Source organism: Heteronotia binoei, chromosome 2 (assembly GCF_032191835.1).
Source record: "Heteronotia binoei isolate CCM8104 ecotype False Entrance Well chromosome 2, APGP_CSIRO_Hbin_v1, whole genome shotgun sequence".
In the NCBI taxonomy this organism is placed as follows: domain Eukaryota; kingdom Metazoa; phylum Chordata; class Lepidosauria; order Squamata; family Gekkonidae; genus Heteronotia; species Heteronotia binoei.
The window spans coordinates 198598434-198622324 of NC_083224.1; the positions used below are offsets into that span (position 1 = coordinate 198598434).

The window sequence follows — 23891 nt, forward strand, 5'->3', positions numbered from 1 at the left end:
AAATTTGGTGCTTCTACCTAAAAAAAAGCCCCCCCCCCAGAGACTTGTGGATCAATTCTCCATTATACTCTGTGGGAATGGGTCTCCATAGGGAATAATGGAGGGCCCAGCAGACACGCCCCCCCCTGCTTTCCAATGACCCTGGTGGAGGGAGGGCCTCCAAACCTACAGATCCCCTGCCCCCACCTGGGACTTGACAGCCCTATGCCTGTGTGACCCTTGACATTTCCTTCTCAACATTTCTCTTAATAGGTTTAGAATTTACGGTTGAGGGAGCAACCGGTCAGAGAGCATGGGCAGTTAGTAAAGTCGCTCACAAGAGCAGTCAGTCTGGCCTGCAGCAGAAAAGAGAAGGCTCGGAGCCTGACGCAGGGAATCAGGGCCGGATTAACGAGGCCAAGTAGGCACTGGCTTATGGGCCCCCATGCCTTTGGGGCTCCGGACCAGCTTCCCCCCCTGCTTGCAGCCCTTGGAGCTTGCACGCACAGCCAACAACTGAGCCGCTCTTTGTCCCTATGGGAATAAATCTCCATAGGGAACATTTCCCTCCCCTCCCCCTGCTTTCTGATGACCCTGAAGCGGGGGGGAGGGCCTCCAAACCGGGGACTCCCCTGCCCCCACCTGGGGATTGGCAACCCTATGGAGTGGGGGCCATGGGTGGTGGGGCAGGCACTCTAAGATATTTGCAAGGCCCCCCCCCCCAAGATTTTGACTGCCTAGGGGCCTCTACAGGGTTTAATCCGGCACTGCAGGGAACTGTTGATCTCTGTACAGATATGTGGTGGGCCCAACCAGGGAGAAATTTCATGTTAGGATTTCCCTTTAGGAGCTAGATCAAGATGAGTAGCCACGTTAGTCTTGTCGCGGTAGAAAAGGGCAAGAGTCCCGTGGCGCCTTAAAGACTAACAATATTTGTGGCAAGATAGCTTTTGTGAGGGACGGTTCACTTCTTCAGAAACCTTTGCAGCGGCAGAAAAGAGCAAGAACCCGGTAGCACCTGAAAGACTAACACCATTTGTGGCAGGGCGGGAGCTTTCGGGAGTCCCCGCTCACTTCTTGAGAGAACTATAAAACAAAGGGTTTGTCAAGCTTTTAGTTGTTTCCATTAAAGATGTGGTTTAAGGCTCTTTCACCAGCAGGAGGCTTAAGGGAAAGAAGGTAGTCTCCTGTGCAAGCACCAGACATTTCCGACTCTGGAGTGACATCGCATCATGACGTTTTCATCGCAGACTTTTTTAATGGGGTGGTTTGCCATTGCCTTCCCCAGTCCTCTATCCTTTCCCCCCAGCAAGCTGGGGACTCATTTAACCGACCTTGGAAGGATGGAAGGCTGAGTCAACCTTGAGTTGGCTTCCTGAACTCAGCTTCTGCCGGGATTGAACCCAGGTCGTGAGCAGAACTTGGGACGGCAGTCCTGCAGCTTTACTACTCTGCAGAAGGAACTGCTAATTTCTTTGCAGGACCAAGCCTGAGAAAACTGCAACAGCGACCTCAGAAGAGCACATGTAGCTAGGTTCATTGCCATGGTGATTCAGGTTCACCTGCAACTATAAAGCAGGTGGGTTTAGGATAAATGTGCTACCTTGAAAAATGGTAATACCTTGAGTGTTTCCTTCTTTTTGGAAGCAATTTCATAATTGCTCGCCAAGCCATAAGGGTACTTCCCAGGGGTCATTTTGTAGAATAGGTGGTGCTCATTAGCATATGCCAACCCCCCCCCCCCCAAAGCAACCCAATGCAAGAAAGGAGAGCCCCGGGTGAGCGAGGCCTGCTTGCACTGGCTAAAGATTCAGCCAGGCCAAGTAGGCCTTGCTCATAGAGGGCTCTCCTGGGACGCCCCCCCCCCCCCCCCGCTGAGTCAAATGGCCAGCAAGCTACCCGTCACCCAAAATCACATAAGAAGTAGAGAAAGGGTGGCACGGGCTTCTCTAGGGGTTCATGAGGGCTGCTGGGGGCATGGTAAAGCCCCTGCTGGCTGCCTACCCGCTCTCCTAATCCAGGGATTGATATGCAGCTGCACCTCCTATTCAGTGGACAAGGTAGGTAGGTGGGGAGGAAGAGGGGGGAACCGTCAGAAAGGTTCAGCTGCGCTCCGGTGAGCTTCTACTGAATCTGAGGCCTGGTACTTCCCTTCATTGACTTGTTCCACCAATGGGAAAAGATAATTTAGGAAAGGGATTTTGTTTGGATAAATGCGCATAGCTTGTGACAAAGGGTGAAGAGACTGGCCTTCTGGAGAGTCAGTTTGGTGTAGGTTTTTGGTTTGCCTGTTGTTCACGTGATTTCTCTTTTTGTTTTGGGCCTGTGTAGAGCAAAGGTTTCCCATCCCCCAGAACACCTGCCTCTGAAATACGTATCTTCCTTACACAATGACGGCCTCCTCCTTTGTTGCCTCTTGGGACCCAAGCTGCATCCACCTCTCTGCCTTGACTGGCCAGCAGAGCACACCCTCACGCGACAGATCGGCACAGACCGGCATCCTGCCTTTGGCTCACAACAGCGAGGCAGCCCTCCGATTCACGCAACTCTCTTATTGGTTATCGCCTCTTTATTAGTCTCTGTAAACTCGAAGCCGTACAAAAATATTTCTTTCTATAGATTTTTGCATCTCGTGAGATCGCGTCGGGGGGGGGGGAGGAGGAGGGTGTCCGCGCATCACCCTCTCTGCGCACAAAACGTCGCCGTTCCTGTGCCAAAGTCTGGCAAAGGAACTTTTAATACAGACAGTGGTGCCACGGAGGGTGGGGGGTGTATACGCCTGCCAAGCCCCGGTTCGGGCGGGGGCTATCCCACCTGGGAGGTTCCCAACCTGCTGGCGCAATGACGTTACTTGCGAGTGAAGTCATCGTGCCGGTGACGTCACGCTCTAGGCTTTTCTGGGAAAGCTCTATGGTTTTCCCGGATGCTCTAGCAATTTGGGAGGGAAAACTCTATGGTACAATAGGCACTATAGAGTTTTTCCCTCCCAAAATGCTAGAGTGTCTGAGAAAACCATAGAGTTTTCCTGGAAACGCCTAGAGCAGCCGGCGCGTGTGAAACAAGTCCCCTGCCAGAGGCTGGGGGGGGGGGGGACTTGGCAACTCCAGGGGTGTATGTGTGTGTGTGGAGACTAAACCCCAGGCAAAGAGCGTGTATGAACTTTGTGGTGCTGTAACAGAAGGCAGGGACTGTTAAATGGGGCTTAAGAGGACAGAAAGCGATCTGATTGTTAAACGTGACGAGTAGTAGTTAAGATTCCTGCAAGGTGGATAGTTCGATGCACAGGGGCCCCTTTTTAAGCTATTAACGTGCATCGCTAGAGGCCAGGAGCGGACACATATATCTTTACACTGAATTAGAGGGAGCGGCGGTAGAGATGACGGAGCCCTTATGCCCTGTTGAGATAAGCAGGCCGGTAGGGAAATGGGGGACCACGCCTCAACTAAAGCAACAGAGGTCTTTGGAAATAACCGTTGCAGCAATCTACCGGGAACTGCCCACGTGAGCCCCGTATCTGAACAGGACCCATGTGTGAACGTGGCTTGTAGAGAAGGAGACCTGGGCAGCGACTGCTTCCGATGAACTGGACTCCGGGGAGAGACCAAAGCTAGCAGAGAGGCCACGCCAGGGGGACGTACGCATGACTGGAGAAAGCTGTCCGTCCTCACCTGCTCACCTTCCTAACCGTTTCCTTGAGTGCCCTTCCGCTCTCCAGCTACGGGCTGCAGCTTGGAGAAGCCGGCTTTGTACATTTTGCCCAAGGGCAGACCGGAGTACAGCAAATGGGAGAGGGGCAGGCTGCGTACTTCGTTGCCGGTCTGCAAGGTAGCCTAAATGAATCCCCGTAAGGGGAACGCAGCGTGGCCCAAACCCAGCAGGCGCTCCTTTGTGCAAGCAGCGGGCGATGCAGCTGGGCCCATTCCAGCTATTTGGGTCCTACGAATGTACAAACCCGCTCCACGTTTAACTTATTTGGCAAGTGAGGGATCGGTGCCATAAGGGTAAATGACAGTTCATGCATAAGCCCCTGTGCCCGCTCTGGCTCCTCTCTCCGGGGACACAGAAATAACTGGGCAAGACAACACAGAGATACAGAGATAAAGGGAAAGGGTCTCCAACGTGTGGTCCTGACGGCAGAGGGAAGGGAAAGCCTGTCGCGCGCAGGCCTTGCCCGGCAGGCTAGTCTGACTCGTTGCCGTCGTCGTCTGTGACGCTCTGTCCGTTCACTGCCGGCGAATCGTAGGGGCCCTGGGAGAGGTCTTCGAAGTCATGGCTCGTAGTGGGGGAGATGATATCCGGGCTGGTGTCGCAAGATTCAGTGCTCTGCTCTGAGGTAGCGATGGTCGTCGTGGTGCTCTTGGGGATGGGGTCGAAGTCGTCGTCTTCCAGGATGGGGGATTCGTGGATATCTACGAAGGGGAAGGGAGAGGCAATTAAGAACATAAGAATGTAAGAGAAGCCATGTTGGATCAGGCCAGTGGCCCATCCAGTCCAACACTCTGTGTCACACAGTGGCCAAAAAATCCAGGTGCCATCAGGAGTCCACTAGTGGGGCCAGGACACTAGAAGCCCTCCCACTGTGCCCCCCCAAACACCAAGAATATAGAGCATCACTGCCCCAGGCATAACATAAGAGAAGCCATGTTGGATCCAGCCAGTGGCCCATCCAGTCCAACACTCTGTGTCACACAGTGGCCAAAAAACCCAGGTGCCATCAGGAGGTCCACCAGTGGGGCCAGGACACTAGAAGCCCTCCCACTGTTGCCCCTCCCAAGCACCAAGAATACAGAGCATCACTGCCCCAGACAGAAGAACATAAGAGAAGCCATGTTGGATCAGGCCAATGGCCCATCCAGTCCAACACTCTGTGTCACATAAGAACATAAGAGAAGCCTTGTTGGATCAGGCCAATGGCCCATCCAGTCCAACACTCTGTGTCACAGAAGAACATAAGAGAAGCCATGTTGGATCAGGCCAATGGCCCATCCAGTCCAACACTGTGTCACACAGTGGCCAAAAAACCAGGCGCCATCAGGAGTCCACCAGTGGGGCCAGGACACTAGAAGTCCTCCCGCTGTTGCCCCTCCCAAGCACCAAGAATACAATGCATCACTGCCCCAGACGGAGCTGTGGCTACTAGCCACTGAGGGACCTCTGCTCCATATTTTTATCCAATCCCCTCTTAAAGCTGGCTATGCTTGTAGCTGCCGCCACCTCCTATGGCAGTGAATTCCACGTGTTAATCACCCTTTGGGTGAAGAAGGACTTCCTTGTATCTATTCTAACCCGACTGCTCAGCAATTACCCATGAGTTCTCATATTGTGAGAAAGGGGGGGAAGTCCTTCTTTCTCTACCTTCTCTATCCCAGACATAATCTTGTAAACCTCTATCATGTCACCCTGCAGTCGACGCTTCTCCTTTTTTAATTCGACAGCCTGGAGCGGTTCCTGCTTCTTGCTTACTGACACCGAGGGCAGGAGAAGAAGCAAGGAATCCCTCAGGAAGTCTTTGGTGAGGTACCCTGTCCAAAGCCCGGCCAATCACTGACCTTCCGTGTTACAGATTGCCGAGATAAGGTTTGCAGGGCGAGAGCATCCGAAAAGCAGCATTCCAGCATTATCATCCATTGCATTGCTCTCGAGTGTGAGTAAGAAACAGAAATTGGAGCTGAGCTACGCAGACAGGATAGAACAAGGGTGTCAAACATGCAGCCCGGGGGCCGAATCAGGCCCCTGGAGGGCTCCTATCAGGCCCCCAAGCAACTGGCTGTCGTCTGCGCCCTTCTCCCTCTCTCTTGCTTCCTTCTGCATAACGGCTTGCTTTGCCAGGCTTGCTCAATCGCACAGGAGCTACAGAGCAAAACCTCTATTTTCTCCATTAGCTGAGGCTCCTCCCTTGGGGAGGAAGGGGGAAGGAATAGCTTGCTTTGCCAGGCTCTCTCAATACCACAGTGGCGCTACTGAGCCAAGCCTCTCTTCCTTCTATTGGCTGAGGCTCCCCCCCTCCTCAGTCCCCTGGGGAAGGAAGGAAAGAGCCAGAGCTTCCTTGGCCCAGTTCCCTGGATCCCATGGGAGAAACACAAAGAAAGCATCTTTAAGACCAATGAGTGCTAAAGTTTTAAGCATGTTTTTATTATTATTTTTAAAGAAAACTGTCTTTGTATTCTTTATAAAATTTGTTTCTTTGCTACCTAATCTTAAATAGGTACACACGTGGCCCAGCCCAACAAGGTCTCATTTACGTCAGATCTGGCTCTCATAACAAACGAGTTCGACACCCCTAGGATAGAACTTAATTCTCCATGGTTGGAGTCGACAGGAGCAGGGCACGGTGTCCCTTTTCCCCTTGACAAGGTGGTTTCAGAGCATGTGCAGAGAGAGCAGAAGGCCCTTAAAGCTTCCCTTGAGCTTTTAATACGCCAAAGCACATGTGCAGAGTTATCTAGGACTGACCCCGTATCTAATAGTTAAAGCACCTGGGATCCATCCAGAGTCCCACGTACAGCAAAGCGAGACATCCACACGCAGGGGTGGAATTCTAGCAGGAGCTCCTTTGCATATTAGGCCACACCCCCTGATGTAGCCAATCCTCCAAGAGCTTACAAGGCTCTTTTTGGTAAGCTCTTGGAGGATTGGCTACATCAGGGTTGTGTGGCCTAATATGCCAAGGAGCTCCTGCTAGAATTCCACTCCTGCCCGCACAGAAGGTCTGTACCTACTCAAGGGGGAAGCCATGCTGGTCTGCGACAGAACAGCTAGATGCCATCCAGTCTAGGAGGTCCTTAAGGACCAGGCTAGAATGTTTTGGGCATGAGCGTTTCAGAGTTGAAGCTCCTTAACAAAGCTCATACTGCAAAACAGCCAGTTTGGTTGCGGCGGTTAAGAGCAGAAGACTCCAGTCTGGGAGAACCGGGTTTGATTCCTCCACACACAGCCAGCTGGGTGAGCTTGGGCCAGTCCCAGTTCTCTCAGAGCTGTTCCATCAAGAGCAGTTCTTGAAAGAGCTCTCTCAGCCCCACCCAGCTCACAGGGTGTCTGTTGGGGGGGGGGGGAGACAAAAGGGGAAAGAAGAGGAAGATATTGGATTTATATCCTGTCGTATATTCTGAATCTCAGAGCGGTCACAATCTCCTTTCCCTTCCCCACCACCCAACAACAAACACCCCGTGAGGTGGTTAGGGCTGAGAGAGCTCTCCCAGAAGCTGCCCTTTCAAGGACAGAGGCTCAGAGTGGCCTACAATCTCCTTTCCCTTCCTCCCCCACAACAGACACCCTGTGAGGCGGGTGGGGCTGAGGGAGCTCTCCCAGAAGCTGCCCTTTCAAGGACAGAGTCTCAGAGCGGCCTACAATCTCCTTTCCCTTCCTCCTCCACAACAGACACCCTGTGAGGCAGGTGGGGCTGAGGGAGCTCTCCCAGAAGCTGCCCTTTCAAGGACAGAGTCTCAGAGTGGCCTACAATCTCCTTTCCCTTCCTCCCCCACAACAGACACCCTGTGAGGCAGGTGGGGCTGAGAGAGCTCTCCCTGAAGCTGCACTTTCAAGGACAGAGTCTCAGAGCGGCCTACAATCTCCTTTCCCTTCCTCCCCCACAACAGACACCCTGTGAGGCGGGTGGGGCTGAGGGAGCTCTCCCAGAAGCTGCCCTTTCAAGGACAGAGTCTCAGAGCGGCCTACAATCTCCTTTCCCTTCCTCCCCCACAACAGACACCCTGTGAGGCGGGTGGGGCTGAGGGAGCTCTCCTGCAAGCTGCCCTTTCAAGGACAGAGTCTCAGAGTGGCCTACAATCTCCTTTCCCTTCCTCCCCCACAACAGACACCCTGTGAGGCGGGTGGGGCTGAGGGAGCTCTCCCGCAAGCTGCCCTTTCAAGGACAGAGTCTCAGAGCGGCCTACAATCTCCTTTCCCTTTCTCCCCCACAACAGACACCCTGTGAGGCGGGTGGGGCTGAGGGAGCTCTCCCGCAAGCTGCCCTTTCAAGGACAGAGTCTCAGAGCGGCCTACAATCTCCTTTCCCTTCCTCCCCCACAACAGACACCCTGTGAGGCGGGTGGGGCTGAGGGAGCTCTCCCAGAAGCTGCCCTTTCAAGGACAGAGTCTCAGAGCGGCCTACAATCTCCTTTCCCTTCCTCCCCCACAACAGACACCCTGTGAGGTGGGTGGGGCTGGAGAGGGCTCTCCCAGAAGCTGCCCTTTCAAGAACAAATCCTACGAGAGCTCTGGCTGACCCAAGGCCATTCCAGCAGCTGCAAGCGGAGGAGTGGGGAATCAAACCCGGTTCTCCCAGATAAGAATCCACGCGCTTCACCACTAGACCAAACTGAGATTGGAAGCCGCTCTCGAAACCCCCAGCGAAGAGCAGGGTAGAAATCCAATCTCTTCTTCTTCTTGCTGATCTCCCATGTGCTCCTGGAGTGGAATTGACTCAAGGGATTCCCTCGAGGTGCAGAACAGTGGGGCTCTGGACTGCCCACACAACAAAAATGGTCTCGATGAGGCCTGAGCATGCTTCAGGAGGCTGGGAAAGCAGTTGGAAGTGCCTTAAAAATAAGTGGAGTTGAGGTAAAGGAGCTGGACGTGGGGCGGGGGGGGGGCTTCAACTGAAAAAAGGAAAGTTCGGGGAGGGGATTTCCAAACAGTTACGCTTCTACTCCACAGTCCCCCAGGCCTCCGATATGTTAGTGCTAAGCAGGCCTTTTTTTGTAGCAGGAACTCCTTTGCATATTAGGCTACGCCCCCCTGATGTGGCCAGTCCTCCTGGAGCTTACAGTAGGCCCTGTAAGCTCCAGGAGGATTGGCTACAGCAGGGGGCGTGGCCTAATATGCAAAGGAGATTCTGCTAGAATTCCTTACAGGGCTCTTCGTACAGGGCCTACTGGAAGCTCCAAGAGGATTGGCTACATCAGGGGGTGTGGCCTAATAGGCAAAGGAGGTCCTGCTAGAATTCCTTACAGGGCTCTTCTCACAGGGCCTACTGGAAGCTCTTGGAGGATTGGCTACATCATGGGGGCGTGGCCTAATATGCAAAGGAGGTCCTGCTAGAATTCCTTACAGGGCTCTTCTCACAGGGCCTACTGGAAGCTCCAGGAGGATTGGCTACAGCAGGGGGCGTGGCCTAATATGCAAAGGAGGTCCTGCTAGAATTCCTTACAGGGCTCTTCTCACAGGGCCTACTGGAAGCTCTTGGAGGATTGGCTACATCAGGGGGGCGTGGCCTAATATGCAAAGGAACTCCTGCTAGAATTCCACCCCTGACCATCAGTCACTGATGAGGTCATTACCTGCTGGCTCAGGATTGGAGTTACGCAGTTGTGTCATAACCAGGCCTTTTTTTTTTGCAGCAGGACTCCTTTGCATATTAGGCCACACACCCCTGATGGAGCCGATCCTCCAAGAGCTTACAGGGTTCTTAGTACAGGGCGTACTGTAAGCTCCAGAAGGACTGGCTACATCCGGGGTGTGCGGCCTAATATGCAAAGGCGTTCCTGCTACAAAAAAAAAAAGCCCCACTGCTAAGCAGAATGCAACATTTGGCGTGGAGGGTTAAGACGGTTGTGCCTTGTTCAGGAATCGAATTGGAGACAACACACATGAACACGCAATGAAGCTACCTTAAACCAAATCAGACTACCATATGAACATATGAAGCTGCCTTCTACTGAATCAGACCCTCGTTCCATCAACTTCAGTCTTGTCTACTCAGACTGGCAGCGGCTCTCCAGGGTCTCAAGCTGAGATTTTTCACGCCTACTGCCTGGACCCTTTTGAGTTGGAGATGCCAGGGATCCAAGCAGATCCTCTACCACTGAGCCGCCGTTCCTCCCCAACAACTGAACACACGAAGCTGTCCTAAACTGACCAAGACCCTCTGTCTTATCTACTCAGACTGGCAGCGGCTCTCTGGGTCTCAGGCCTTCCACATCACATATGAACATATGAAGCTGGCTTAGAGTGAATCAGACACTCTACCACTGAGCCACGGTCCCTCCCTAAAGTCAGTATTGTCTACTCAGACTGGCAGTGGCTCTCCAGGGTCTCAAGTGGAAGTTTTTCACGCCTACTTGCCTGGACCCTTTTTAGTTGATGCCAGGGGATTGAACCTGGTACCTTCTGCTTACCAAGCAGATGCTCTACCACTGAGCCACCATCCCACTTTAGAATGGGTTTCTATTCTCATATATATGAACATATGAAGCTGCCTTATACTGAATCAGGCCCTCGGTCCATCAAAGTCAGTCTTGTCTACTCAGACTGGCAGCGGCTCTCCAGGGTCTCAAGCTGAGGTTTTTCATGCCTACTTGCCTGGACTCTTTTTAGTTGGAGATGCCGGGGGACTGAACCCAGGACCTTCTGCTTCTCAAGCAGATGCCCTACCACTGAGCCACCATCCCTCCCCAAAGAACATATGAAGCTGCCTTATACTGAATCAGACCCTCGGTCCATCAAAGTCAGTATTGTCTACTCAGACTGGCAGCAGCTCTCCAGGGTCTCAAGCTGAGGTTTTTCATGCTTATTTGCCTTAATCCTTTTTAGTTGGAGATGCCAGGGACTGAACCTGGGACCTTCTGTTTCCCAAGCAGATGCTCTATCACTGAGCCATTGTCACTCCCAGAAAGGTCAGTACTGTCTACTCTGACTGGCAGGGGCTGCCCAGTGTCTTTCACATCACCTCCTATCTGGTCCTGTCAACTAGAGATGCCGAGGATCGAACCCATGCAGTGCAGAGGCTTTTCCACTGAGCTGCGGCCCCTCCCGATATACAACATGCTCATACTTACTGCTAAAGGCCTCTGGATACTGTTTTGCTAGTTTCCCTTTCAGTGTCCTGCAAGAGACAGAAGGTAAGCTGTAAGTGGGATGAAAGTAATGGGGAGACAATTTTACTTAAATTATAGCAGTCCCCAGGGGTGGAATTCTAGCAGGAGCTCTTTTGCATATTGGGTTACACCCCCCTGACGTAGCCAATCCTCCAAGAGCTCACAAGGTTCTTTTTTGTGAGCTCTTGGTGGATTGGCTATATCGGGTGTGTGTGTAGCCTAATATGCAAAGGAGCTCTTGCTAGAATTCCACCCCCGGCTGTCCCCAATTTCCATACTTCATTCAAAGCAGTCCTGTTAAGTCATGGGTATCAAACATGTGGCCTGGGGGCCAAATCAGGCCCCGGAAGGCTCCTATCAGACCCCCGAGCTACTGACTGTCATCTGCTTCCTTCTCCCTCTCCCTTGCTTCCTCCCACATCACAGCTTCCTTTGCCAGGCTTGCTCAATTACACAGGTGCTACAGAGCAAAGCCTCTATTTTCTCCATTGGCTGAGGCTCCTCCCCTTCCTGGTCCCCTGGGGAAGGAAGGAAAGAGCCAGAGCTTCCATTGCCCAGTTCCTTGGATCTCATGGGAGAGATACAAAGAAAGCACCTTTAAGACCAATGAGTGCTAACGTTTTAAGCATGTTTTATTTTTTTAAAGATCTTTACTTGTGTTTATCTGTGTCCTTTATAAAGTTTATATCTCACCTGGTTAGATAATCAAGATTTTTAAGATTCTCTGGTGTGAACTTATTTTTTTCTTCTTTTTTCCTGTATTTTATACTGTAAGATTTACCTTTATTGGAATCGTCAAAATTATTAGATAACTTTATCAAAAGGTGTATACTATAAAATTTGAAAATGGATTATATACAACTGAGTCAAAATAATAGGGGACAATTTAGGTAAAGAAAAATTGTAGAATTAAGCTTCTTAAAAGTATTTTTTAGGCAAAATAATACCAGAACGTATTGTGCTTTTTATTTTCCTATTCCCCATCCCTTTCTTTTTCTGAAACTAATAAAACTTTTTGAAAACTGAAAGTTTATATCTCAGCTACCTAATCTTAAATAGGTGCACACATAGCCCAGCCAGACATGGCACAGCCCGGTCCGACAAAGTCTCATTTATGTCTCATAACAAATGAGTTTGACACCCCTGTGTTAGGTTATGCATCGCACAAAATATATTGCCCAAGAATCAAAGATGCATTCGCAAGGCTTGGTGAAATCCCAGGACCCAGATGAGGGGCCTGGCAGAGAGGGCCCTGCAGCTGAGGGGCAGCTGGCCTGCCCACCTGATTCTCCGGAAAATGCTGTCCAGGTCTTTCTTCATCTCCACCAGCGTCCGGGTATGGTGGAGGAAGCGCTCGTTCATCTGCTGCATTCGCATGCAGGACAGGTTGTTGAAGTTCAGCAGCATCTCATTGGTCTTCTCAAACCGGTCAAGCCTGGACAAGGAAAGCAAACCGTTTCAAACTGCGCTGGCTCAGAAATCTTTCTGCGGACCTCCTCTGTCACTGCTACCTGTCACAGACCTACCCTTGGGGAGGAAAGCAGCAATACAGAAACAGAGTTACAGGAAAGATCAGTCCTTTCTTCCTTTTGAAGGATCTCAAGCCAGTTTCCTGGTCGAAGAATGGATAGACTACCGCAGAGCTCAGGATTGGGTCCAATGCTTGTTAACTTTTTCATTAATGATTTGGAGTTGGGACTAAGCAGTGAAGCAGCTAAGTTTGCGGATGACACTACTGGTGAGAACCAGAGAGGATTGTGAGGCACTCCAAAGGGATCTGTCTAGGCTGGGCGAGTGGGTATCAACAAGGCAAACGAGGTTCAATGTGGCCAAGTGCAAAGTAATGCACATTGGGGCCAAAATCCAAACTACAAATACAAGTTGATGGGGTGTGAACTGGAGGAGACTGACCAAGAGAAGATCTTGGGGTTGTGGTAGATAACTCAGTGAAAATGTCGAGACAGTGTGTGATTGCAATAAAAAAGGCCAACGCCATGCTGGGAATTATTAGCAAGGGAATTGAAAACAAATCAGCCAGTATCATAATGCCCCTGTATAAATCGATGGTGTGGCCTCATTTGGAATACTGTACTGTGTACAATTCTGGTCACTGAACCTCAAAAAAGATATAGCATTGGAAAAAGTGCAGAAAAGGGCAACTAGAATGATTCAAGGGTTGGAACACTTTCCCTATGAAGAAAGGTTAAAATGCTTGGGGTTCTTTAGCTTGGAGAAACGTCGACTGAGAGATGACATGATAGAGGTTTACAAGATTATGCATGGGATAGAGAAGGCAGAGAAAGAAGTCTTTTTCTCCCTTTCTCACAATATGAGAACTTGTGGGCACTCAATGAAATTGCTTGTCAGAACTTGTAACTGTGATTTCTGTGCTTAGCCAAACTGCCTCCATGCTGTAACTTAGAAAGCTGACAGTGGTCATTGACCCGGGCCTCTCTGCTATGCCAAATATTTAGGGCAGTAAGACAGGCGGCAGAGAGTCTCTGCTTAACATCCACAGGTGCCCTTTGAAGCCGAGCCGTTTGGCCTTCACAATAGGGGGGCATCCTCCTTTGCTGATAACGAAGGCTGGGAAGGAGAGACAACTGCTTAGGACCCGTGTGAATTATTGTTTTATTATGCTTTGCTGTGGGCATAAAATGTAACCAACTGCCCAGAATCGCCATTACTGTTATTTCGTTACTATAGTACTGTAGTTCTTCCAATAAAGATTCCTAACTTGCAACAAGTATTGGACTCTTCTGAAGTTCATCCAAGTTCTGACATTATAACAGTAATCCCTTTGTTTGGGCTTATCGGAGCTGGCAACCTGGCCCCATGGCGGCACTGGAACCAGACAACGGAGAGCCCAATATCCCACCAGACGAGGAACCCCTCGACCCGAAAGTAACCGGAGCGAGGAGGAAGATTAAAGTTCCGGCGCCGTTCACCGTCGACGCTTTCCCCTCACGAACCTGGAGCCCGCGGAAATCGACGGCTGCTATGGAGGCCGCGGAGCAACGCTACCGACTCATCGCCACGGGCGAAAGGGAAGGGGACGAGGACGAGCCCAGAGACGAAGGGCTCGGGACCTACGGAGGAGGGGACCCGATCCGAACGCTGCGCAACGAGCTGTTCGATTGGGTGAGAGAGATCCACGACGAGGTTCATGCCTCCAGAACCCTGATGGCGGAGGAGATGCAACAGAACCTGGGAGCGATCCGCGACCAAATCCGCACGCTCCAAGGGGTCATGGCAACAGGACAAGCCCCGGGAGGAGGGCCCGCGGGCCCGCCGGCAGGCGCGCCGGCTGGACCGCCGGTTGGCCCTCCAGCAGGGCCACCGGCCGGACCGCCGGCCGGCCCCCCAGCAGGACCCCCAGCGGGGCCGCCGGCTGGGCCCCCCGCGGGACCCCCAGCCGGACCGCCGGCTGGTCCCCCAGCAGGTCCCCCGGCTGGACCACCACCGGGACCCCCGGCGGGCCCTCCGGCGGGTCCGCCGGCCCCGCCGCCGGCTGGGCCGGTGGCTCCGGTGGCCCCCGCTCCCGCCGCCCCGGCCGGGGGAGACGGGGGAGGACACCGGGAGTTGAAAATCACGTTCGACGGGGACGGAGAAGCGGTGGAATACTTCACGATCCAGTGCAACACGTTTTTTACGCACTGGGGAGCGGGGTACCCCACGGAAGCAAGCCGCGTGGCCCACATCGCCTCCAGACTGAGGGGACCGGCCCAGAAGTGGTACGTGGGGCTCTACACGGGGCGGAAGCCCGAACTAGCCACCGTGGCCGATTTTCTACAGGCGATGCTCCGACAATACGGGGATCCCCTGCGAGAAGAAAAAGCTGTCGCGGCCCTCCAAAGGATCAAGCAAGGCAACCGCACCACTCGAGAGTACGCCACCGAGTTCATGGGCTACTGCGCGGCAGCCAGGGGGTGGAATGAAGTTATGAAATACACCGCGTTCAAGAACGGCCTGAACGCCAACATCCTAGACCGGTGCTACCACCAAGGACGGCCAGATACCCTCGTGGGATGGATCCAACTGGCCGGGGAGGTAGAGACCGACCTCCAGCACGTCGGGATGCGACGCCAGCAACAGAGCAAGAAAGGAGGGAAACTAAGCCCCGCGCCGAGCAAGACGGAAGGGAAGCGGGGGCCCACAACCTCAACCCCGGGGTCGGCAGCAAGAAAGTGCTTCAGATGCGGGGACCCGAATCACCTGGCCGCAAACTGCCCAGTGAAATCGACCCCTACTCTGACGCCATCCAAAACGACGCCCACCGCACCGAAGAAGAAAGGCGGACGAGCGAAAGAGCCCAGTCGGGGCACCGTCGCCACTTCCCTGGCGATTGACGAGGATATTACCACCGTAGAAGAATCCAGTGAGGAGTCCTGGGAGCAAGAGTCGGCGGGAAACGACAGCGACCTGCTTTAACCAGTGCCGCGAGGCAGGTCGACAAAACGCCGGCACTACTGACGGTGAGAGTTACCGGGGGGTTGTTGTTCATGGCGGTCACTCTTTTGAACCCCAACTTGAAAAGATTTATGCATGCCCGAGCCCTAATTGACTCTGGGTGCATGAGAGACATTATCACCCCCCGCTTAGTGGAGGCGCTGGGGTTAGCCACGGCCCCCCTTCCCCATCCCATCCAGTTCGAGCAAATGGACGGGACACCGATGAGGGGGGAACCCTGCACTCTAGAAACCCAGGCTATCCCAGTGGGCACTGAAGAACACTGGGGGGTGGAAGCTTTTGTCATAGCCCCTTCCTGCTCTTTCGATGTGGTGGTTGGGTCAGGATGGCTAGCAAGGCACCAGCTGGACATTCGTTGGGCAGAGCAAATAGTGCGGTTCCCGGACTGGCGGTGCGAGCACCACCACTGGCGACCTGAGTGGGGCCCGAAGGCACCCCCGCAGAATGAAAGACTCTGCCTTACCCTCGAGGAGGTGGGATCGATCCCCAAGGAGTACAGGGACTTGAGGAAAGCGTTTAGCGAAAAGGAGGCGGACGAGCTCCCCCCTCACCGCCCTACAGACTGTGCCATTGAACTCATTCCAGGGCAGGCGCTACCAAAAGCAAAGCTGTACTCCATGGGCTGGGCAGAGAAAGAGGAGTTGAGAAAGTTCATTGACAAAAATTTGAAGCGGGGCTTCATTCGACCAGCTACCGCCCCCCACGCGGCCCCCGTGCTTTTCCGCAAGAAAAAGGATGGGGGGCTTAGGCTTTGCACAGATTTTCGTGGGATAAACGGGATTTCTATGTCCAATGCTTACCCGATCCCGCTGATAAGGGACCTTTTGAACACAGTGGCAGAGGGGAAGATTTTCACTAAGCTCGATCTCAGAGACGCGTACTTTCGCGTGCGGATTAAGGAAGGAGACGAGTGGAAGACTGCGTTCAACACTCCTATGGGACAGTTTGAGTATCTAGTGATGCCATTTGGGCTTCAGGGGGCACCAGGAGTCTTCATGAACTTTATAAATGAAGTGTTGAGAGAATTTTTATTTAAGGGGGTGGTGGTGTACCTGGATGACATCATTATCTATTCGAAAGACCTTGAATCCCATGTGCCCCTTGTGCGAAAAGTACTGGCTACCCTCTGTAAAAACAAACTGTATGCTAAACTGTCTAAATGTGAATTCCACAAAACGGAACTAGACTACCTGGGGTTCCAAGTGTCGGGGGAGGGACTAGCAATGGACCCCGCCAAAATCCAAGCCGTCCTAGATTGGGAACCACCCCGAACCCGACGGCAGTTACAATCTTTCATCGGGTTCGCAAATTTCTACCGCGGGTTCATTAAAGGGTTCGCCCGGGTGATGCTCCCCCTCACAGAGCTCCTGAAAACAAAGGAAAAAGGGGAAGCGGTGAAAAAACCCGGGGCGCGCCTGGCCTGGACGCCAGAATGTCACCGGGCGTTCCGCGAACTTAAGCAACTCTTTACCTCTGAACCAATACTGGCTCACCCCAATGAATTAAAACCCTTCGTGGTGCAATGCGATGCCTCCGACGTCGCCGTAGGAGCCATATTGATGCAGAGGAACGAAGAGGGGGAACTGCGTCCCTGCGCTTACATTTCTCACAAATTTTCAAATGAACAGAGAAACTGGTCGGTGTGCGACAAGGAGGCTTTTGCGGTGATGTTTGCTTTAAAAACTTGGAGATCCTGGCTAGAGGGTGCCCGAGTCCCTTTTGAAATCTGGACCGATCACAAAAACTTGGAGGCCCTCACGGGCCGTCGCAAACTGACCGCCAAACAAAGCCGGTGGGCGGGATTCTTCGCCAAATTTGATTTCGTGCTGAAACACATCTCAGGCACAAAAAACTTCTTGGCCGACGCGCTATCGCGCATGCCCCAACACGAAAGCCAGAGGGAGGAAGTGGTCGACTCTCTCATCCCCCCATCGGCAGTCGCGGGAGGGGTCACCACACGTTCCGGGAAAACGACCTGAGCCCCGGAGTTGCCCCATAGGGAGCGCTTTGCGTCAGAAGCAGACTTAGAAGGAGCAGAGCGCCCTGAAGGACTAGAGCAAGGGGAGGGGGGACTCTGGCTCCACAAAGGGAAAATTTACGTACCAAAGTCTATGAGGAAGGAGGTATTAGAGCAGGGCCACTCCAACCGCCTGGCCGGTCACTTTGGGTATGTGAAAACGCTCCACCTCATAACCCGACAATTCTGGTGGCCGAAATTAAAAAGAGTCGTTTCTGAATTCGTGCTGGCGTGCCCTACTTGCATCATGTCCAAACGTAGGGGAGGGAAGCCCCCCGGTCACCTAGTCCCTCTCCCCACGGCCAGCAGACCCTGGGCTGTAGTGTCGATGGATTTTATAGTGGAGCTACCCCCGTCCCAGGGGAAAACGGTGATACTGGTGGTGGTGGACACTTTTTCAAAACAAGCACATTTCATCCCTTGCAAGAAATTGCCCACCGCTAAGAAATTGGCCCAACTTTTCTTTAATCACGTGGTCCGCCTACACTCATTCCCTGAAAAGGTCATTAGCGACCGCGGGCCACAGTTCGTTGCCAACTTCTGGCGGGAGTTTTGCAAGCTAGCTGGCATCGAACAAGGGCTTAGCTCAGCCTATCACCCGCAGACGGACGGACAGACGGAGAGAGTGAATGGGCTTCTCGAACAATACTTGAGGTGTTACATCAATTACCAACAGACGAATTGGGTGGAACTGCTACCATTCGCAGAATATGGGTACAATAACAGCCTCCATAGTTCCACCAAAACCTCCCCTTTCCAAATCGTCAACGGCTACGAGGGGAGACCTTTCCCTAACCTCCCCCTTCCGGCAGGACCAAAAGAACCGACTTCCTGCCTCCAATGGTGGGAGGGAATAAGGGAGGGGTGGAAAGTGATTCAAGAAAACCTGGAAGAAGCAAAAAGGGAGTACAAACGGTACTTTGACAAGAAGCATGCCCCACAGTGGGACATGAAAGAGGGGGACACGGTATTCTTATCTACAAAAAACTTGCCCCTTCCACAAGGGTGTCGCAAACTAGCCCTCAAGTACCTGGGTCCATTCAAAATAAAGAAGGTGATCAATAAAGTGACTGTCGAACTGGAATTACCCAAATCCCTTAGTAAGATCCACCCTGTTTTTCATTGCAGCCTTCTTCGCAAGGATCCTGGAGCTACGCCATTCCATCCCCGCCCCCCGGAACCGCCGCCGACATTAGTGAGGGGTCAGAGTCACCATGAGGTGTTAGATATCCTAGACTCTAAGGTCCGGAGAGGGGTGCTGTACTATCTCATTAGATGGAAATACTTTCCCCCTAGCTGTGATGAATGGGTAAAAGCCGCCGATGTATCTGCACCGCAATTGCTAAAAAAGTTTCACCTACTGTACCCACACAAGCCCAAGCCGAAGGTCTTAGGGGGGGCAGTATGTCAGAACTTGTAACTGTGATTTCTGTGCTTAGCCAAACTGCCTCCATGTTGTAACTTAGAAAGCTGACAGTGGTCATTGACCCGGGCCTCTCTGCTATGCCAAATATTTAGGGCAGTAAGACAGGCGGCAGAGAGTCTCTGCTTAACATCCACAGGTGCCCTTTGAAGCCGAGCCGTTTGGCCTTCACAATAGGGGGGCATCCTCCTTTGCTGATAACGAAGGCTGGGAAGGAGAGACAACTGCTTAGGACCCGTGTGAATTATTGTTTTATTATGCTTTGCTGTGGGCATAAAATGTAACCAACTGCCCAGAATCGCCATTACTGTTATTTCGTTACTATAGTAATGTAGTTCTTCCAATAAAGATTCCTAACTTGCAACAAGTATTGGACTCTTCTGAAGTTCATCCAAGTTCTGACATTGCTGAGCAGTCAAGTTAGAACGGATAAAAGGAAATATTTCTTCACCCAAAGGGTGATTAACACATGGTATTCACTGCCACAGGAGGTGGTGATGGCTACAAGCATAGACAGCGTCAAGAAGGGATTGGATAAACATATGGAGCAGAGGTCCATCAGTGGCTATTAGCCACAGTATATTGTTGGAACTCTCTGTCTGAGGCATGAAGCTCTGTATTCTTGGTGCTTGGGGGGGGGGGGGAACAGTGTGAGGACTTCTAGCGTCTCGGCCCCACTGATGGACCTCTTGATGGTGCCTGGTTTTTTGGCCACTGTGTGACACAGAGTGTTGGACTGGATGGGCCACTGGCCTGATCCAACATGGCTTATCTGATATTCTTATGTCTGGGGCAGTGATGCTCTGTATTCTTGGTGCTGGGGGGGGGGGCAAGAGTGGGAGGGCTTCTGATGTCCTGGTCCCACTGATGGACCTCCTGATGGCACCTGGGTTTTTTGGCCACTGTGTGACACAGTGTTGGACTAGATGGGCCATTGGCCTGATCCAACATGGCTTCTCTTATGTTCTTGTGGGTATCTCAACCCCCCCCCCCCCCACCATGGCCAAACTCCATGCAGGGAAATCAGTCTTCCAAGAATTCAAAAGAAAGCTGGTCAACAAAGAAGGTTACGAAAGAGGTTTCTTCCAGTGGCCTGGAGTTCCTCAGCTTTCCCTCTCGTCTGGAAAGAGACTGTCCAGGACAATCCTTGCGCCCCAAAAGTTAGAGTTGGGCAGTGCCATGCCTTTGTTTCTCCCACCCTCCTTGAGCAAACTATTAAACAAGAGAACATCAGTAGGAGAGGAAACCATGCTGATGCTGCTCCATTCTCTCTGCTGCCAGTGAAGCCCAGCTCACTTTTAAAGGCTCTGTACACTGACATCCGAGTGAGAAGAAAGGAAAGACAATGAAAGCTAGGGCGAAGAGACACGGATCTTTTAAAAAAGCAAGCTACTCACATATTCTTCTGAGCCAGGATGATGGCGTTCACATCTTCCGAGTTCACCATGCTGAGCACCCGGCTGCAGAAAACACCAGAGGCAGAGGGCTCCATCGTACTGCGAAGAAGAAGACCAGAGAAAGACGGCCGAGAGACAGTGAGATATGGGGTTAGCAAAACACAAGACCAGGTTCAAATCCCCTCACCAACATGACGCTCACTGTATGATACGGAGCCAATTACTCTCTCTCTTTTTCTTTGCCAAAGTTACCTCCCAAGGTGGTTACGAGAATAAAAGTGGGGGAGGAGGGCCATGGACACCACCTTGCATTTTTTGAACAAGGAAAGGAAAGGTCCCCTGTGCAAGCACCAGTCGTTTCCGACTCTGGGGTGACGTCGCTTTCACAATGTTTTCACGGCAGACTTTACGGGGTGGTTTGCCATTGTCTTCCCCAGTTGTCTACACTTTCCCCCCAGCAAGCTGGGGACTCATTTGACCGACCTCGGAAGGATGGAAGGATGGAGTCGACCTCAGGCCGGCTACCTGAACCAGCTTCCAGTGGGATAGAACTCAGGTCGTGAGCAGAGAGTTCAGATCACTGCTGCTTTACCACTCTGCGCCACGGGGCCGCTTTTTTGAACAAAGGGCAGGATAAAAATCTAATTCTTTTTTTCAATTTCTATTATTTTATTACATCCTTCGAATAATACAAACACAACCAAATAATTTTCATTAGCAGATAAACACACAAAATTATATACTCTCAATAGGATTATCCTTATCCTATAACAAACAACATACATCCCAAGTGGGGTGATACTGTGGTATTAAAGTCCCGAATCGATAGTTAATATCTTTCCTTTCTCTTTGATACAATCACAATATAAATAATATTGAAACAGTTATCATTAACAATTACAATTCAATTCTTTTCCAACCATGCATATACTTTTCCCCATCTTTTTTTTGCTTCCTCCTTCAAATTTCCTTTAATAATATTAGCTAATATATCCATTTCGGCCACCTGTACTATTTTTTGAATTATTTCTTCCCTCTTTGGAAGCGTTTTAGACTTCCAATTTTGTGCAAATAATATTCTAGCCACTGTTATTATATATACTGAGATAAATTCATCCTCACGTGGAACCGTCCCTCTAACCAACGATAATAACATAAATTCCGGCTTAAAAGAAAAATTAACCTTAAGAATGTCTACCAACATTTTATGAATATTTTTCCAATACCTACTGGACACACTACAGGTCCACCATATATGATAATAGGTTCCTAACTTTACTTCGCATTTCCAGCATTTAGGTGGGATGACATGATTAATTTTATTTAATAACACCGGAGTGATATGCCATCTGTAAAAAAGCTTAAAGAAGTTTTCCCGAAAATTAACTGGCTTTATAATTTTGTAGTTATTTTTCCATAATATCTCCCATTGGTCCAGAGTAATATTAAGCTTTAAATTATTGGACCATTTTAACATTACATTTTTGACAGTTTCATCCTCGAGTTTTATTTGTAATAAATAATTATAAACCTTCTTAATCAGTTTTCCAGTCCTTGCTGTTATTATCATATCAAAATCAAAATTTGTCTTAGTAAACCCAGAAATTTTATCCTTATTGTACTTTGCCAGAATTTGTGTCATTGTCCACCAATCAATGGAGATCCCTCTTGCTTCTAGATCCTCCTTCCTTCTTATTTTATCATTTTCCTCTAGTAGATCTGTGTATCTTATTATCCTACCAGGGGACCAAAGTTGCGGTCGGGTTGATGCCTCCACTGGGGATATCCACCTGGGCGTTTTGTCATATATTTTCCTCTTTACTTTTGTCCAGACTTGAAATAAAGATTTACGAATTAAATGGTTTTTAAAACAGTTTTGGGGTTTTTGAATATGCCACATATTTGCGTGCCAGCCAGCCTGTAAATCGGCTCCTTCAATTGCTAATAAGCGGGTATCTTCCAAATTTACCCATTCTTTTAACCATAAAATTGAGCAGGCATTATAATAAATCTCAAAGTCAGGGAGGCCAAGGCCTCCATTCTCTTTTTTGTCTGTCAAGATTTTCCACCCTACTCTGGGTTTCTTTCCCTGCCATACAAATTTTTTAGACATCTGATTTAATTTCACAAGGAAAGATTTCTTTACGGCAAAATTTGCCACTTGAAACAAAAATAAGACTTTGGGAAGAATATTCATTTTAAGTAATGACACTCTCCCCATAAATGAAAGTCTTAAATTGGCCCATTTTTAAAATAATAAATCTATTTCCTTTAATAAAGGATTATAATTATCTTCATAAATGGAACTACACTTTTCAGAGATCACTAAACCTAGGTATCTTATTTTTTTTGTCCCTTTTAAATCCTGATTTCCTTTCAAGGTCCAAAATTGCCTGCACAGGCAAGTTTTTAGTTAATAATTTTGACTTGTTTATGTTTATCTTCAGGCCAGCAACTTTCCCATATTCTTCAAGGTGAGTTAAAACCACCTCTATTGACTCCAGGGGGTTTTGGAGAACAAGAGCCATGTCATCTGCATAGGCTAAGATGATAAAAATCTAATTCAAAACACTGAGTAGGTGAGAGAACGAAGGTGGCTTCCTAGTGAGAGCAACTGCGACTGTGCAAGAGAAAACAGCTGCGGCGTCCAGATAACAGAGCTCTCCCACAGCTTAGTGCCAGTGAGCCCAGCTGCAGCAGAAGGGAAGAAAGAGGGCACAAAGACAGCATTTTTGCCCGTCAGACTAAAAAGAAACCAGGATAGCCCAAAACATTTGGATTTGTTTTGAAGCCTCAGCAAGGTTGCTAACTTCAATTTGGGGAAGTTCCTGGAGATTTAGGGAGGGATTTGGGGAGTGACTTCAGCAGGCCATAACACCCTACAGCAGGGGGTGGCCAAACTCACAACGTAAGAGCCACATAGAATAAATGTCTGATGTTTGAGAACCACAAGACATCGGATGTTTGAGAGCTGCAAGACAAGAAGGAAGGCAGGCAGGCAGGCAGATGGGGAAGGAAGAGTTAGAAATAAAGCAACTTTAAGTGCCTTCTCTAAAGCCGCCAGCTAGCCTGGCTTGAAGAAGTGATTTAAAGAGAGAAATGTCTTGTCCAAGCCGGCCAACGTGGTGGTGGGGGCTTTGAGAGCCACACAAGATGTGTGAAAGAGCCACATGTGGCTCCTAAGCTGCAGTTTGGCCACCCCTGCCCTACTAAGCTGTCATTTTCTCCAGGAGAACCAAATCTCTGAAATCCCGTAAGATCTCCAGGCCCTACCTGAATGCTGGCCACCCTAAGCCACCAGGTAGGGTTGCCAACCTCCAGGTGAGGCCGGAAATCTCCCAGTATTAGAACCGATCTCCAGCCAACGGAGATCAATTCCCTGGAGGAAATGGTGGTTATAGAAAGTGGACCATATAACCCACTGAGCTACCACACTTCCCCAGATAACTCCCTCCCCAGGCTCTGCCCCCGCCCCACCAAAAAATCCCCAGTCCAGAGCTGATATCCCTGATCAGAAGGGGAAATGGAAGACCCTACTTTAGTGACTCACCGGAGAAGAGCTGCAGATACCCCCCACCCCCTCCCAGGTAAGGACCACCCGCTTGTGTCGACCTCTACCCCAGGAGTGGCCAAACTGTAGCTCTTTCACACATATTGTGTGACTCTCAAAGCCCCCACTGCCCTGTTAGCCGACTTGGAGAAGGCATTTAAATCATTTCACCCAAAGGGTGATTAACACATGAAATTCACTGCTACAGGAGGTGGTAGTGGCTGCAAGCATAGACACATTC

At 50.7% G+C, this 23891-nt stretch overlaps 1 protein-coding gene across 1 annotated transcript; it reads right to left on the bottom strand.

Annotated features, from left to right (window-relative positions):
• Positions 1-2533: 2533 nt before the first annotated feature.
• On the bottom strand, positions 2534-20245 carry KXD1 (KxDL motif containing 1). Its single transcript, XM_060233440.1, has 4 exons — positions 20101-20245; positions 12076-12228; positions 10755-10801; positions 2534-4388 (listed from the first exon to the last, which is right to left on the bottom strand). The coding sequence occupies exons 1-4, from the start codon at positions 20193-20195 to the stop codon at positions 4159-4161; spliced, it is 525 nt and encodes a 174-aa protein (XP_060089423.1). The 5' UTR covers positions 20196-20245; the 3' UTR covers positions 2534-4158.
• Between the last annotated feature and the right edge of the window lie 3646 nt (positions 20246-23891).

Bases quoted from the DNA above. Each gene is read 5' to 3' on its own strand.
- KXD1 (XM_060233440.1), bottom strand. From the start codon at position 20,195: ATGGAGCCCTCTGCCTCTGGTGTTTTCTGCAGCCGGGTGCTCAGCATG. The intron at 12,229-20,100 runs GTGAGTAGCTTG...TTCCTTGTCCAG, and splicing joins ATCCTGGCTCAGAAGAATAT to GCTTGACCGGTTTGAGAAGA. The intron at 4,389-10,754 runs GTAAGTATGAGC...TCCCCTTCGTAG, and splicing joins GTATCCAGAGGCCTTTAGCA to ATATCCACGAATCCCCCATC.